At 56.3% G+C, this 15,110-nt stretch overlaps 2 protein-coding genes and 1 non-coding gene across 56 annotated transcripts in view; 2 read left to right on the top strand and 1 right to left on the bottom strand.

Moving 5' to 3' along the window:
- Nucleotides 1-9,370, top strand: part of MED24 (mediator complex subunit 24) — a 40,748-nt gene extending 31,378 nt beyond the window's left edge. For 26 of the 50 annotated variants that reach the window (XM_077971566.1, XM_077971561.1, XM_077971556.1 and 23 more), the window contains 12 exons: nucleotides 498-535; nucleotides 982-1,064; nucleotides 1,402-1,580; nucleotides 1,690-1,789; nucleotides 2,095-2,270; nucleotides 5,132-5,396; nucleotides 5,700-5,881; nucleotides 6,017-6,107; nucleotides 6,452-6,551; nucleotides 8,135-8,212; nucleotides 8,540-8,688; nucleotides 8,825-9,370. In XM_077971566.1, the coding sequence (XP_077827692.1) occupies nucleotides 498-535; nucleotides 982-1,064; nucleotides 1,402-1,580; nucleotides 1,690-1,789; nucleotides 2,095-2,270; nucleotides 5,132-5,396; nucleotides 5,700-5,881; nucleotides 6,017-6,107; nucleotides 6,452-6,551; nucleotides 8,135-8,212; nucleotides 8,540-8,688; nucleotides 8,825-8,941 (1,558 nt within the window). In that variant the 3' untranslated portion in view covers nucleotides 8,942-9,370. Of the gene's footprint in view, nucleotides 1-497; nucleotides 536-981; nucleotides 1,065-1,401; nucleotides 1,581-1,689; nucleotides 1,790-2,094; nucleotides 2,271-5,131; nucleotides 5,397-5,699; nucleotides 5,882-6,016; nucleotides 6,108-6,451; nucleotides 6,552-7,149; nucleotides 7,283-8,131; nucleotides 8,213-8,539; nucleotides 8,689-8,824 lie in introns of all 50 variants that reach the window. The other 24 variants (XM_077971562.1, XM_077971555.1, XM_015119559.3 and 21 more) reach the window with 2 other exon arrangements.
- LOC114673343 (small nucleolar RNA SNORD124) lies at nucleotides 802-905 on the top strand. The gene has a single exon (XR_003724052.1). It is a non-coding gene; the product is annotated as a small nucleolar RNA SNORD124 (small nucleolar RNA).
- A 1,200-nt stretch (nucleotides 9,371-10,570) lies between the features above and the next one.
- Nucleotides 10,571-13,541, bottom strand: CSF3 (colony stimulating factor 3). Of its 5 annotated transcripts, none has more exons than XM_001095097.5 (5): nucleotides 12,861-13,541; nucleotides 12,530-12,684; nucleotides 12,040-12,147; nucleotides 11,745-11,891; nucleotides 10,571-11,602 (listed from the first exon to the last, which is right to left on the bottom strand). In XM_001095097.5, the coding sequence occupies exons 1-5, from the start codon at nucleotides 12,898-12,900 to the stop codon at nucleotides 11,438-11,440; spliced, it is 615 nt and encodes a 204-aa protein (XP_001095097.3). In that variant the 5' UTR covers nucleotides 12,901-13,541; the 3' UTR covers nucleotides 10,571-11,437. The 5 variants fall into 5 exon arrangements, with proteins under 5 accessions (XP_001095097.3, XP_077827695.1, XP_077827696.1 ...); XM_077971569.1 differs by having other exon boundaries at nucleotides 12,521-12,684; nucleotides 12,861-13,033; XM_077971570.1 differs by lacking the exon at nucleotides 12,040-12,147 and having other exon boundaries at nucleotides 12,521-12,684; nucleotides 12,861-13,033.
- Between the last annotated feature and the right edge of the window lie 1,569 nt (nucleotides 13,542-15,110).

Raw genomic sequence — 15,110 nt, 5'->3', positions numbered from 1 at the left:
CTCAAAAAAAAAAAAAAAAAAAAAAAAAAAATCCTTCTGGCCAGGTGCGGTGGCTCACGCCTGTAATCCCAGCACTAAGGGAGGCCAAGGTGGGTGGATCACCCGAGGTCAGGAGTTGAAGACCAGCCTGGCCAACTTGGTGAAACCCTGTCTCTACTAAAAATATAAAAAATTAGCCAGGTTTGGTGGTGGGCATCTGTAATCCCAGCTACTTGGGAGACTGAGGCAGAAGAATTGCTTGAACGGAGGCAGAGGTTGCAGTGAGCTGACATTGTGCCACTGTACTCCAGCCTGGGTAACAGAGCGAGGCTCTATCTCAAAAAAAAAAAAAAAAAAAAAAAAGAAATCCTTCTTTTTCCTGTACCAATGTGTCTCATTTTAAGTTTAACCAGTAACTCAGACTCTAGCGACCGCTCTCTGAGCATGTGTAGTCCCCAGCGCCCAGCTACTGCTCAGCTCATGCCCTGGTTAATGCAACCTGTCTCCATTCCTTTCAGTTTGAATGAATTCACAACCTATGGCAGCGAAGAAAGCAGTAAGTCAGCCCTGTACATCTGCAGGCCCAGTGGGCCCTGAGGAGGGGTGTGGTGGGAGAGTGTGGGAGGGAGGAGGGCTCCCGGGCTCAACAGGGGGAGGCTGTGCTCCCTCGTCAGAGCCATGACCAACGGAAGCTTCCACAGAGCTTGAAAGTGGGTAATGCTGGAACAGTATTCTTCCCAGACCATCCATCCCTATGTCTCCTTCCCCCCTCACTCCTTTATGACTTGGTTGGGTATGCCAGGAGAGGGTGCTGGGGGTCTTTGGTTTCAAGGAAGGGATGATGTTCCAGTTGAGACTCAAGAAAAGGATTCTGAGCCTCAGAGCTTTGAAGGAGCCACTTGGTCCCTGACCTTCCTAGAGGCAAATCCCGATCCCTGTCGACCCAGACACCGACCGCCCCCTGCCCTCGTCTGGGAGCTCAGCCTTCCTGTCCTTCCACAGCCAAACCGGCCTCCGTCCGGGCCCTGCTGTTTGACATCTCCTTCCTCATGCTGTGCCATGTGGCCCAGACCTATGGTTCAGAGGTGAGAGAGAGGGGAGCAACGGGGACGGGGGCTCAGGGGAAGAAGGTAACCCGAAACTCTCCCCACCTCACCGCCTGCACCCCCACAGCCTCTCAGCCAGTTAGTTCTGTGGGCCTCAGAAACCAGGTGCCCACGCGGACGGCCCCTTCAGCCCCATGTTCACACTGACCACTAGGTGGCAGCATTGCCCCCGTCTGGCTCCCTTAGAACAGTTCGTCCCTAGTCTTCGGGCTGGGCTGGAGCAGCAGCCTGGCGGGAAACGGTGCAGTCCCAGGTCCAGCGCTGGCAGGCGCCGCGCCCTCCCCACTCGGCTGGTGCCCCCCTTCCCCTTTCCCAGGTGATTCTGTCTGAGTCGCGCACAGGAGCTGACGTGCCGTTCTTCGAGACCTGGATGCAGACCTGCATGCCTGAGGAGGGCAAGATCCTGAACCCTGACCACCCCTGCTTCCGCCCCGACTCCACCAAAGTGGAGTCCCTGGTGGCCCTGCTCAACAACTCCTCGGAGATGAAGCTGGTGTCAGTGGCCCGGGCGCCCACTCCAAGGGTGGCGGTGGGGGCAGGGTCAAGACCCTCTCCCCGAGCCCGTCCCCTGCTCCTCTGTGCTGACTTCTCTGCACTCCCGCAGGCAGATGAAGTGGCACGAGGCCTGTCTCAGCATCTCAGCCGCCATCTTGGAAATCCTCAATGCCTGGGAGAATGGGGTCCTGGCCTTCGAGTCCATCCAGGTAGCCCCCCCTTCCCAGCAGCCTTCGCTCCCCTGAGACGCAGAGCCAGCCAGTGATGACTTGTTATATTTCGTAAGGGCAAGAAGACCTTTAATCCAGGAGCTCATGTTTTGATATCGATCTTTTGTGTAATTGTAGTCTTAGCCACTCCCTCTGGCCCAGGTAGCTCTGGGAAGATCAAACTTGTGGGGAGTGTGGCCCGGGACTCCACCCGCTGCACTGAGCTGCCCACAGAGGCTGAGAAGGTGATGGTGGTTCAGGAAAGGGAGATAGATGGTAGCCCATCACCTTTCCCTCTCCCCTAGAAAATCACTGATAACATCAAAGGGAAGGTATGCAGTCTGGCGGTGTGTGCTGTGGCTTGGCTTGTGGCCCACGTCCGGATGCTGGGGCTGGATGAGCGTGAGAAGTCGCTGCAGATGATCCGCCAGCTGGCAGGGCCGCTGTTTAGTGAGAACACCCTGCAGTTCTACAATGAGAGGTCAGTAAGCCACCTTCCCTTCTCAGACCCTACAAGTGTGTTGTGAGAAGTCAGCACATCCAATAACAAGCACCCTTCTCTTTTCTGACCTTCGCAGACACGCTGCTCGATCATTCGCTCACTCACTTTCCCATTCATGCATTCACTCACCTGACTCGGCAAACATGTACTGTGTCTCTGTGGCAGAAGCGTTTATATGCCAGCACCTGCTGTGTATCAGAAATGCAGACCCAAACAGGGTCTGCCCGCAGAGACTCAAGTTCTAGACAGCTAGCTCCCAAAAGAAGAAAACTGTATGACTGTCTAGGAGCTAGGAAACTGTCTGTAGGTTTTACAGGCCATCCCCCACCCTCAGTTCTCTCTTAGGACAGTTTCCTGCCCTGGCTCTTCGAGGGCTTGGAGGACTTCCGTGGTGGCCAGCTACATTGAGTTCATTCACCCAACCAATAAGTTGTTTGCTTTTTTTATTGTAAAACACACATAAGATTTGCCATCTTAGCCATGTTGTTTAAGTGTGCTGTTCAGTAGTGTTAAGTATATTCACACTGTTGTGTAACAGGTCTTCAGAACTTTCTTCTTACATCTCTGAAACTCTGTACCCGCTGAACAACAACTTCCCATTTTCCCCTCCCTCCAGCTCCCAGTCACTACCATTTTGCTTTCTGTGTCTAGGAATTTGACTACTTGACACTTTTTTTTTTTTTTTTTTTAGACAAGGTCTTATTCTTGCCCAGCCCAGAGTGAGTCTACTGCAACCTCAAACTCCTGGGCTCAAGTGATCCTCTCGCCTCAGCCTCCCAAGTAGCTGGGACTGCAGGCCCACAGCCAGCTAATTTTTCTATTTTTTGTAGAGACACGGTCTCATTATATTGCCAGGTCTTGAACTCTAGGCCTCAAGTGATCCTCTCACTGGGGACTCCCAAACTGCTGGGATTAGAGGCGTGACTCACCGCGCCCTGCTGAATTTGACTACTTTTTAGATGCCTCATTTAACTGGAATCATACAGTCCTTGCCTTTTCGTAATTGACTGACTTCACTCAGCATGATGTCCTCAAAGCTCATCCATGTAGTAGCATGTGACAGGATATCCTTCCTTTTTAAGGCTGAATAATACTCTGTTGTGGGCCAGGCGTGGTGGCTCACGCCTGCAATCCTAGCACTTTGGGAGGCTGAGGCGGGTGGATCACTTGAGGTCAGGAGTTTAAGGCCAGCCTGGCCAACATGGTGAAACTTTGTCTCTACTAAAAATACAAAAATGAACAGGGAGTGGTGGCAGGCGCCTGTAATCCCAGCTACTTGGGAGGCTGAGACAGGAGAATCACTTGAACCCAGGAAGTGGAGGTTGCAGTGAGCCGAGATTGTGCCACTGCACTCCAGCCTGGGTGAAAGAGTGAGACTATCTCAAAAAACAAAACAAAAATAAAAACAAAACCTCTGTTGTGTGGCTATACCACATCTTGATCCCTCCTCTGTCAGTGGACAGTTCACCTGCTTCCACCTTTGGGCTATAGTGAATAGTGCTGCTGTGAACTTGGATGTTTACCAGCCAATATGTTTTGGGTGCTGCCATGTCTTTATGGCAACGTTGAGGATGTCTTTATTTTATTTATTTATTTATTTGTTTGCTTGTTTGTTTATTTATTTATTTATTTATTTATTTATTTATTTTTGAGACGGCGTTTCGCTCTGTTGCCCAGGCTGGAGTGTTGTGGCCTTTGTTTATTTATTTATTTATTTATTTATTTATTTATTTTTGAGACGGCGTTTCGCTCTGTTGCCCAGGCTGGAGTGTTGTGGCCTGATCTCGGCTTACTGCAACCTCCGCCTCCTGGATTCAAGAGATTCTCCTGCCTCAGCCTCCTGAGTAGCCAGGATTACAGGCATGCGCCACCACACCTGGCTAATTTTTGTATTTTTAGTAGAGATGGGGTTTCACTATCTTGGCCAGGCTGGTCTTGAACTCCCGACCTCAGGTGATCTGCCCGCCTCAGCCTCCCAAAGTGCTGGGATTATTGGTGTGAGCCACTGTACCGGGCCTGAGGATGTCTTAATAGGGAGAAGGGGAAGCATTGAGCTGAATGAGGTTTGGAGGGTCTGGAAAAGCACATCTCGTTTTCCCCTTGCTTCCTTCTTTTTTCCTTTCTTCCCGCATTTCCCCGCTACCTCCCCCCTGTCCTACCCAATAGGGAACTCATTCTGGTGTAACCCATTCTAAGCACCCTGAGTCCTATCTGGGTAAGGGGTAGTGGGAAGTCTGACTCCATTGTGCAGGTGGGAAAACTGGCTCTAAAAGTCATAGCAACTTTCCCAGAGCCACCCTGCATTCCAGGAACAGTTCCGAAGCCTCTTTCCACGAGAAAATTCCTGGATATACACTTCTATCTGCCCAGCTACCAGGGGCCGGGAAGAGTCCTGTGGGGCAGCCCTTGGGCCTCTCCTGGAAGGAACAGTTTACTTTGGGAGGAGGCCAGGGCTGGGCGGGGACCCCCAAGCACTCACCCCAGGAGGAAGTGATTGCGTTTGTTTATGTGGCAGGTTGGCAGGGCCCAGGCCTGCGAGATGGGGGAAGTTGGAGAATAAAAGAAAATGTGAATATCTGGCTGGAATGGCCAGGGAGAGGAAAGTCCCTGCCCAGTCCCTGTTGATAGGCTTTGTGTCCTCCAGGTGAGAGACCTGCCAGGAGCAGAGACGGAGCCAGGTCGCTCCGGGGTGTACCCTCCCCCAGCGCAGAACTGAGTTAATGCCCCAGGGAGATTTCTGTAACCCAAGTCCAGGGGAAAGTCTGGCATGGCTGTTCCCTCCTCTCCTTCCCCACCCCACAGTGGCATCTGAGCCTCAGGTCCTCTCGGCCCTCTCCTAGGGTGGTGATCATGAACTCGATCCTGGAGCGCATGTGTGCCGACGTGCTGCAGCAGACAGCCACGCAGATCAAGTTTCCCTCCACCGGGGTGGACACGATGCCCTACTGGAACCTGCTGCCCCCCAAGCGGCCCATCAAGGAGGTGCTGACGGACATCTTTGCCAAAGTGCTGGAGAAGGGCTGGGTGGACAGCCGCTCCATCCACATCTTCGACACTCTGCTGCACATGGGCGGCGTCTACTGGTTCTGCAACAACCTGATCAAGGTATTTGGGCTAGAGTGGCTGTAGGCTGACATCGGTCCTGTCCCCTGGCTCCCCACACCTGGCCTGGTCTGCCAGGCTTCCTTAAGAGGCTGCCGTGAACCAGGTGGCCTCCCCGGGATGCCTCGCCTCAGAGTTGCCTCCTTGGGGAGCTCTGGCCAGAGACTGGGATTCAGCCTGAGGGGCGGAGCAACATCTGGAACCCCTCTGCAGGCCTTCCTGTACAGCCATGCTGGGGTGGCAGGGTGTCAGAGCCCCAGATCCCAGGCCCCTGGCTCCTGAACTGCCCCGCTTCCTGCGCACTAGGAGCTGCTGAAGGAGACGCGGAAGGAGCACGCGCTGCGGGCAGTGGAACTGCTCTACTCCATCTTCTGCCTGGACATGCAGCAAGTGACCCTGGTCCTGCTGGGCCACATCTTGCCTGGCCTGCTCACTGACTCCTCCAAGTGGCACAGCCTCATGGACCCCCCAGGCACTGCTCTTGCCAAGTAAGATTCTCTTCAGAGCTTGCCCTGCTCCTGCCACCCAGGGTCAGGCACCCCTCACCTAGTGCCACTCGGGGGTGACACAGAAAGCTCCGGGTCGCCTCTCACTGTCCCCCTTTTTCTGGAACCCTTTGCCAGGCTGGCCGTATGGTGTGCCCTCAGTTCCTACTCCTCCCACAAGGGGCAGGCATCCACCCGCCAAAAGAAGAGACACCGCGAAGACATCGAGGTAGGCCCCCACCTCCCACCGCCCCCGCCGGCTTCACTTGTTCACTGGTTTGTTCAGCATTTCCTGAGGATTCCCCAGGCAAAGGGAAGCAGATGGGGCCCCTGCCCTTGGGGCAGCTGTGCCCGGGCATGATTGGTGAGGAATCTGCATGGGTGGTCTGTGTGGCCCCAACCTGCCCATGGACACAAGGGGTCTGTAGGATTGTGGGAGGGGTTGAGCAGAGAGGGACTGAGGCCCTGCTGGCCATGCTGACCTCACTCAAATCGGAGCTCCAGCTCTTTTCCCTGACAGCTGGAAGCTGGGGGGGTTTAGGAGTGTGTAACAGTGACTCTCACACCCTCTAGGACTATATCAGCCTCTTCCCCCTGGACGATGTGCAGCCTTCGAAGTTGATGCGACTGCTGAGCTCCAATGAGGATGATGCCAACATCCTTTCAAGCCCCAGTGAGTGTGTGGGCTGGCGGCACGCCGCTCCCGTTCCTGGGAATTCACTCCCCGATGCTGCCACTCTGCTGCTGCCCCAGCTGCAGGCATCTTTGCGGCTGGTCAGAGAGGGTGTGGAAGGGACCTGCTGTTTTAGCCCCCAGGGGGGTGCTCTGTGTCTTGCCCCTAGGGAAGAGGTTGCTGTTCCCACTCCCTGAGGGTTGAAGCTCCTCTGCCCAGGTCCAGCCCAGCCCACAGCTGTTCCCCCGAGCCCCCCTCCCGCCCCCGTCTGCAACCCTCCTGCCCCCTCCCTTACCCCAGGGTTGAGGGGATGACAAGCTACCCAAGTGAGTTCACCGCCTCAGGCACAGCCTGTGCCATTGACTCACCAGCTCTGACCTTCCTTCCTTCCCCCAACATGCCTGGAGAGGCCCGGGCTGGAACTTGGGACTACTCCCCACCTTCCTGCCTAAAGAGCACACCCCCCCACCCCTCTCTTCCCTGGAGGGCATCCTTCTCACTGTCCTCTCCTCCCTGCCAAACTTACTGCAAAGGGCTCCTTCTGTGGCATTTTTCCTGTTTCCAGAGATTTCTCCTGAGCCTGAACTTTTCTCTGAAGGCTTTTAGGGACTAGGGGACCGATTATACACTTGATCAGAAGAAAAATGCTCCAGCTGCAAGCGCTGTGACCTTTAGTGACTGAGCCAGCCCCCATCTGGGTCTCCTCATCTGTAAATGGGGTGTTGTGAGGAGTAAGTGGCCTAGGAAGTACCAAGATCGGCCCCTGGCGCTGTGTGCTCGCCACACGTTAGTTTTTCTCTCTCATCTCCGTTGGGATCTCTCTGTATCCGAGGCCCCTCTGTGCCTTTGTTGTTGTTGTTTTTTGAGTTGGAGTCTCCCTCTCTTGCCCAGAGGGAGTGCAGTGACGTGATCTTGGCTCACTGCAACCTCCGCCTCCTGGGTTAAGCAGTTTTTCTGTCTGAGCCTCCTGAGTCGCTGGGACTACAGGCGCCTGCCACAACGCCCGGCTAATTTTTGTATTTTAGTAGAGATGGGCTTTCGCCATATTAGTCAGGCTGGTCTCAAACTCCTGAACTCAGGTGATCTACCCGCCTTGGCCTCCCAGAGTGCTAGGATTACAGGCATGAACCCCCGCGCTCAGCCTGTTTTTTTGAGACAGGGTTTTGCTCTGTTGCTCATGCTGGAGTGCAGTGGCACCATCTCGGCTCACTGCAGCCTTGTTCTCCTGGGCTCAAGCAGTCTGCCTCAGCCTCCCAAGGAGCTGGGACTACAGGCTTTGGCACCATGCCCAGCTAATTTTTGTATTTTTTGTAGAGATGGGGTCTCGCTAGTTGCCAAGGTTGGTCTTGAACTCCTGGGCTTAAGCAGTCCTCCTGCCTTGGCCTCCCAAAGTGCTGGAATTACAGGTGTGAGCCCCTGCACCCAGCCTCCCTCTGTGCTCTTGATCTCAGGGTCTTCTCTGGGCTTTCCATGTACCAGTTACCTCCGATGGGTGAAGGTCAGGTGGGGGTATCCCCAGGGAGCGCCGCTTTTGCACTCGGCAGGCTGTTCCCCAGCGCTCTGTCTGCTCTGTCCCACAGCAGACCGGTCCATGAGCAGCTCCCTCTCAGCCTCTCAGCTCCACACCGTCAACATGCGGGACCCTCTGAACCGAGTCCTGGGTAAGTTCCCCACCCGTGCTGCTGAACCTGGGGTTAAGCTGGACGAGTCCCTCTCCTCATGGAGGCTGGGCGACCTTGTCATCTGGAAGGGGCCTCATGGCGCCCCTCCCTTCTCCCTCCATGCTCCTCATTGCTGGCTGTCCTGGCTCCCAGGCTCCTGTCTAGTTCCCCCCCTCCCCTCCCCGGTTGCCTTTTATATTTTCTCTCTCTGACACCCCGTTTTGGGGACATGCTCAGCATGTATTTCTTTTCCCTTTTCAGTCCCGCCTTCTCCCAGAGTGTGACCTCACCCCCTCTCATGGAACTCCCTCCTGTCACTCTCCACAGCCAACCTCTTCCTGCTCATCTCCTCCATCCTGGGGTCGCGCACCGCTGGGCCCCACACCCAGTTCGTGCAGTGGTTCATGGAGGAGTGTGTGGACTGCCTGGAGCAGGGTGGCCGCGGCAGTGTCCTGCAGTTCATGCCCTTCACCACCGTGAGTACCACCTTCCTGGCTCTCCCGCTGGTGCTGGGGCCTTGGTGCAGCCCTTGGAGCAGGGAGGGGCCTCCTTCCCCTGGGACAGCACGCCCACCACCAGCCATCCAGCAAGCAGCATCTCTGTCTGTGGCAGGTGTCGGAACTGGTGAAGGTGTCAGCCATGTCCAGCCCCAAGGTGGTTCTGGCCATCACGGACCTCAGCCTGCCCCTGGGCCGCCAGGTGGCTGCTAAAGCCATTGCTGCACTCTGAGGAGCTTGGCATGGCCGCAGTGGGGGCTGGGGGCTGGGGACTGGCACAGCCCCAGGTGCCTCCAAGGGAAGCAGTGAGGAAAGATGAGGCATCGTGGCTCACATCCGCTCCACATGGTGCAAGAGCCTCTGGCAGCTTCTAATTCCCCGCTTCTGACTCCTGACCTCCAGGATGTCTCCTGGTTTCCTCTTTTGAAATTTCTTCTCTGTCTGCCAGCACCTGAGGAGTGTGAGCAGCCTGGACCACAAGCCCAGTGGTCACCCCTGTGTGCGCCCGCCCCAGCCCAGGGGTAATCTTACTTCTGAGGAACTTTCTAGACGCAGAGAGTGTGTGTGTGTGTGTGTGTGTGTGTGTGTGTGTGTGTATATATTTTGTAATATGTGAGGGAAATCTACCTTTGTTCATGTGTAAATAAAGCTCCTCGTGGATCCCTTTGCGACTGTGGGTGCTGTTGGTATCAGTGTCACCCGGGGCGGGGCACAGTGCTCTCTCCCTGGACTGCCTGTGCTGTGGCCGGGGAAAGCGCACTCCTGTGGTGAGGAGGAGGAGGAAGAGGTGCAGAGGTGGCAGGGCTTAGGGTCCTATGTGGACTTGCTCAGCTGAGGAAGGGCCAGGGGAAAGCAGCTTCCCTTCCTTGGAGCCAAGTTGGCCGGCCTGCTGCCCCTCCCGCAAAGCCAGCTGTACCCTGAAAGGGGAGAGGCTTTGGCTCAGGGCCCCACAGTGCTGGGGCAGGGTGGCCTGCTCTGCTTTCTCCCGAACCTGGCCCAACCCTACCCACACTCTGACTAGCCTGGGATTTGGTCTGTTGCCTCCAAAAAAGGACTGGGGGATGGGAGGCGGGGGGATGAGGGCCGGACCTTTCTTTAACCCTTCCTTGCCTGCCTCACACGTCTCCGAGCCTGGCAGTGGACACTTCTGACCCTGCTTTCCGAGGAGCCACGGGCTGGGGAGGTGGGAGGGACCGAGGAGCTGAGGAGGACAAGGCTTGGGCAGATAGTGGACTGGGGGCTGGTGGGGGTACCCCAAAGCCACACAGGAGTCTTTGGCTGCAGGCAGGCCTCACACCTGCAGTGTGGTCGCTGGCCCCCGTACTTGCCACAGCTCCACACCCTCCTGTGCTGTGAGCTTAGCGCTCTTCAGCTTACGGGGCTGCTGCACCAGCTGGGGCAAGTGCAGAGACTGAGCCTGAGGAGGAGAGAAACTCCAACTTGATGGATGGGCTCAAGTTTATGGAAGATGGTAAGTGACAAGCCTGGTACAGATGCTCAGCACTCCCTGGCTTCATCTTGTCTGACTGTGTCTGGCCTGTTAAGCCCACCTGGACCCCATGTGCTCTCCTTTCCGGGTTCCCATGGTCCCAGTGCCTCTGTCTTCCCTGCACGGCTGTGGCTGCTCATTCCACGTCTGCCTTGTTCCCTGCTGTGTCCCCAGCACTTAGCCCAGCGTCTGCACAGAGTGGGTGCTCAGATAAACACGTGCTAATGGAATGAATGTCAGACGAACTTGAGAACCTTCCCCCTTCTCCCTGGACCTCCTCCCCGACCTCCCTCAGGCCTCTCCCACCCTTCAGCCACCTTCCCAGCCCCTGACCAGGCACCAGCTGGACTCAAGGAGGAGGAAGGACATGACTGGAGGCAAACACTTTATTATCCTGAAGTTTGGTTACAATGCGACAGTGGAGGGGACACTGGTGAGTCGGGGGTGAAGAGGTGGAGGGTGACAGTCGAGCTTCCTTTCACACACACGTCTGACATTATTCCTCCTGTCTGCTCCCTCCCACATCCCTAGTCCCCGTCCAGCAAGGCAAATGTCCAGGCACCTGCCCAGCCCTAAAAAGAGTCATAGTCTTGACCCTCATGGGGGCAGGGCAGGTGTCCCGAGGGCACCCAGAAAAACAGGAGACACGTCGGTGATGCCTGAGTTCCTCATGCGGGGAGTCAAACCATGTCCCAAAAGTCTTAAGAAGAAAAACGAGATTCCCCAGCAAGTTCGTGGGACCCCAGGGCCATGCTTCCCAGCTCTGGCTGCCTCTGCTTGTCCAGGGACCTCACACCCAAAGGGATGGAGGGGTCGCTGTGCAGTCGGCTGAGGCCAGAGTGAGGGGTGCAAGGACCCAGATGGGGAACACTGCTGTTTAAATATTAAACAGGGATTTCTTGTCTCCCACGTGGGAGACCTGATACTCCCAAGGGCCCCAGGTGGGGACCCTCGGGACCAGGGGCTTACTGTGGCTCATCCCAGTGCCCACTGCAGAGCCAGGGCTGGGGAGCAGTCACAGTAATAAATACTTGGTATTTACCCATCTACCTCCCAGTCCAGGGGATGGGAGGACAGGAGCTTTTCTCACTGCTACAGGCAGGAGAATGAAACTCAGAAATGCAGGGAAGGACACAGAGGCCTGGGGCTTTGTTCTGCTCTTCCCTGTCTTTAAATATGAGGCTTAAATAGGCATAAATATTAAATAGAGATAAATACATGGGATGGGGAGGGCTTGGCTCAGGACTGGGCAAGGTGGCGTAGAACGCGGTACGCTAGCTCCAGGAAGCGCTGCAGATGGGAGGCAACCAGGACGCCTCCCGCCCGGCGCTGGAAGGCAGAGGTGAAGGCTGGCATGGCACCCTGGGTGGGCTGCAGGGCAGGGGCCATTCCCAGGTCTTCCATCTGTAAAGGAAAGCTGCGATCAGTGGCTGGGCCCTGCTGAGTGGGTGTTATTACAAATGAGGAAATGCTGGGGGCTGACAGGCCCGGCTGCGGTGCCCAGAATGCCAGCATGACCTTGGCAACCCTGCCCAACAAGGCTCACCTGCTGCCAGATGGTGGTGGCAAAGTCGGCAATGTCCAGCTGCAGTGTATCCAAGGTGGGGCCCAACTCAGGGGAGATCCCTTCCAGGGCCTGCAGGAGGCCCTGGTAGAGGAAGAGGCTGCTATGGAGTTGGCTCAAGCAGCCTGTCTGGGAGACAGAGCGGAAGAGTTAGGGGGTGCTGCCTGAGACCCTCCCATCAGGCCCCCGGCTTGGAGCCTGGAGACCTGGGGGAGCCCATGGGTGTCCCTCCTTTCCTTTCCCCTCCTCATCAGCCTTATCCTTTCCTGACACTCACCAGCTGCAGGGCCTGGCTGGGGCAGCTGCTCAGGGGAGCCCAGGGGATGCCCAGAGAGTGTCTAAGCAGCACCAGCTCCTCAGGGTGGCACAGCTTGTAGGTGGCACACTGGGGATGGAAGGATGCAGAGTGAGACTCGCCGTGGCCAGGTCGCCGCTCCTCCTTCCCTGGTCCTCTCTGATTCTCTGGTTTTTCCCCTCCCTCCATGTCTTGCCAGGCTGTTCAGTTCCTCTCTGCCCTGCACCCCCACCCTCTGATCTCACAGCGGCTCTTGTCCTGAATGTGATGCCTCCACTCCCATCCCAGCCAGCCCTCCCGAGCACTGTCCCCACCAAGGTCCTCCTCCCCAAGTCCCTTCCCAGCCTTCCCCAGCTCCACCGCTCCTAATATTCTCCCACATCCCTTCCTGAGGATGTCGGCCCACAGTTCCATCCCCCTTAGCTCTCCCCACTGGGCTTCCCTCCACAGCCCTCTCGCCCGCCTCACTCACCAACTTCTCCTGCAGCGCGGCACCGTCGCCCTGGATCTTCCTTACTTGCTCTAAGCACTTGAGCAGGAAGCTCTGGGGCAGGGAGCTGGCAGGGCCCAGGGGGGTGGCTTCCTGCACTGTCCAGAGTGCGCTGTGCCACAGCAGCAGCTGCAGGGCTGGGGACAGAGCAGGCTCAGGAGACATGCTGTTCCCTACCACCTGAGGCCCTCTCGGGGACACTGGGTGCCTTTAATCCCCATTCCCAGAACGGGGATCCCCAGCCCCTCTGTCACACCAGCCTCCCTCCCATGCCAGGGCGGGCAGCTCTCCCATTCTGGGCCAAGAAACTCACCCATCAGCTTCATGGGGCTCTGGGCGGCAGGTATAGCCATGGGTCTGGGTGGGGCTGGGCTGCAGGCTCCGGGCTGTTTTGGGGCCCAGCTCCAGGGGGGCCTTTATACATAACGCCACGGAGGCCTGGGAGGAAATTACCTGGGGCCACGACTAAGACTTAGTAATAACTTCCCAGGATTTATGCAAATTTGATGTCCAAGACAATGCAGGGGGGTTGGAACAAAAAGCTGTTTGCGAAAGTTTTGTGAAATTGTGGAATCTCTGATACTTCTTTGACGTCGCCTTGCCCCCCTCAAACTCCCTTCCTCCCGCTGCCCCACCCAGGCCTGAATGGTCCCAGGGTGTTTGAACAGAACAGCTGAACAAAGGCTGAGCCGCTGGTAGATGCCTGGAGGCGGCAGCAGCCTGTGGGGAAGTGGCGGCTGAGTGGGGTCTCCCTCTGCTCTGGCAGACTTGCGGGGGCAGTGTCTTTGCCCCTCTCCTTTGGGATTCTCAAGCCTGTCCCCAGAGCCCCCACATTCTAAGAGAGAAACTGGTTGCCCCCATTCCTACCCCCAAACTCTCCAGAGGCTGCCTGTCTGGGTGACCTCCTGAGGGCCCCTACCTGAGATAAGGACATTGGGTCTTGGCTGCAGTGCCCACCCCACACTTGGATAGGCACCATCGAAAGTTCCAGGCTGTCCTGACCCAAGCTGATTAGCTGGGAACTCCCCCAGAAACCCCCCTGACCCCATGACTCATTCAGTTAAGCCCCTGGAATCCCGGTAGAGCCCAGAGGAAACCGGATGTCTGTCCCAAATGAGGCAAGACCCTTCGAGGCGATTTTTTCACCTGACCTTCACCTCCTCATGCACGACCCTGACAGCAGGGTCCCCAAGGGCTTTGGAACTGGGGGGTTGGGACACGTGACTTCCCTGGCCATTCACCTTGAAGTGGACACGGGTTGGCCTGAGAGAGGGGAAACTGTCCCCATCTTCTCATCCTAGAACCATGCAACATTCATGCTGGAAGGGACCTTGGAGTTGGTTCCAGCCCTGTGAACTGTGCCAGGGAAGGAAGTAGCTTTGCCCAAGGTCATGGTAAGCGACAGAATTACAGCCCGGGCCCCTGGCTTAGGCCTGAACATTTTCTTTTTCATTTTTTTTTGTCTCCAGATGGAGTCTCGCTCTGTCGCCTAGGCTGGAGTGCAGTGGTGCAATCTCGGCTCACTGCAAGCTCCGCCTCCCAGGTTCACGCCATTCTTCTGCCTCAGCCTCCCGAGTAGCGCCCGCCACCACACCCGGCTAATTGTTTGTATTTTTAGTAGAGACAGGGTTTCACCGTGTTAGTCAGGATGGTCTCGATCTGGTGACCTCGTGATCCGCCCGTCTTGGCCTCCCAAAGTGCTGGGATTACAGGCGTGAGCCACCGCGCCCGGCCTAGGCCTGAGCATTTTCTACAGGCCACGGGGCTTGCCTGGGACAGTCTGACTGACCACACCCAAGACTGTCACTTTCTGTCCTAATTTACCTCAGCCTGCCAAGAAACAGACATCTCTGGATGGTGGACGTGGTGACTAGGTGGGGCCATCTCTGGTACTTGGGGGCCCCCTGGTGGTCACCACTGGCAGGGACATCACCTGCTGATCTCACACGCTGTCATCTGGTCCCCTGTCCTGCAGCTCCGCCTCAGCTCCGTGGCTCAGCACCTTGCAGTGATGGGGCCCAGTTCAGTGCCCAGCTCCCTGGGAGTAGAGGGTGGGATTTTGTTGCTGTTGTTTTTGTTGTTTGTTTGTTTTTTTGAGACTGAGTTTTGCTCGTTGCCCAGGCTGGAGTGCAATGGCACAATCTCGGCTCACTACAACCTCTGCCTCCCTGGTTCAAGTGATTTTCCTGCCTCAGCCTCCCAAGTAGCTGGGATTACAGGCATGCACCACCATGTTCATCTAATTTTGTATTTTTAGTAGAGGTGGGATTTCACCATGTTGGTCAGGCTGATCTCAAACTCCTGACCTCAGGTGATCCACCCACCTCAGCCTCCCAAAGTGCTGGGATTACAGGCATGAGCCACGGCCCCTGGCCTTGAGGGTAGGTTTTTTAACAGGACCATGTAAGGCAGAAGCTCCACATTCTTAAACATGTTGCCTGGCAACTATTGCATCGCATACCTCTTATACGTCAGGCACTTTTTTTTTTTAAAGACAGAGTTTGGCTCTTGTTGCCCAGGCTGGAGTGGCTGGAGTGCAATGGCATGATCTCAGCTTACTGCA

The sequence above is a fragment of the Macaca mulatta genome, chromosome 16 (genome assembly GCF_049350105.2).
Source record: "Macaca mulatta isolate MMU2019108-1 chromosome 16, T2T-MMU8v2.0, whole genome shotgun sequence".
Taxonomy (NCBI): Eukaryota; Metazoa; Chordata; class Mammalia; order Primates; family Cercopithecidae; genus Macaca; species Macaca mulatta.
The sequence above is the reverse complement of the archived record's forward strand: the minus strand, read 5'-3'. Positions and strand labels throughout refer to the sequence as shown.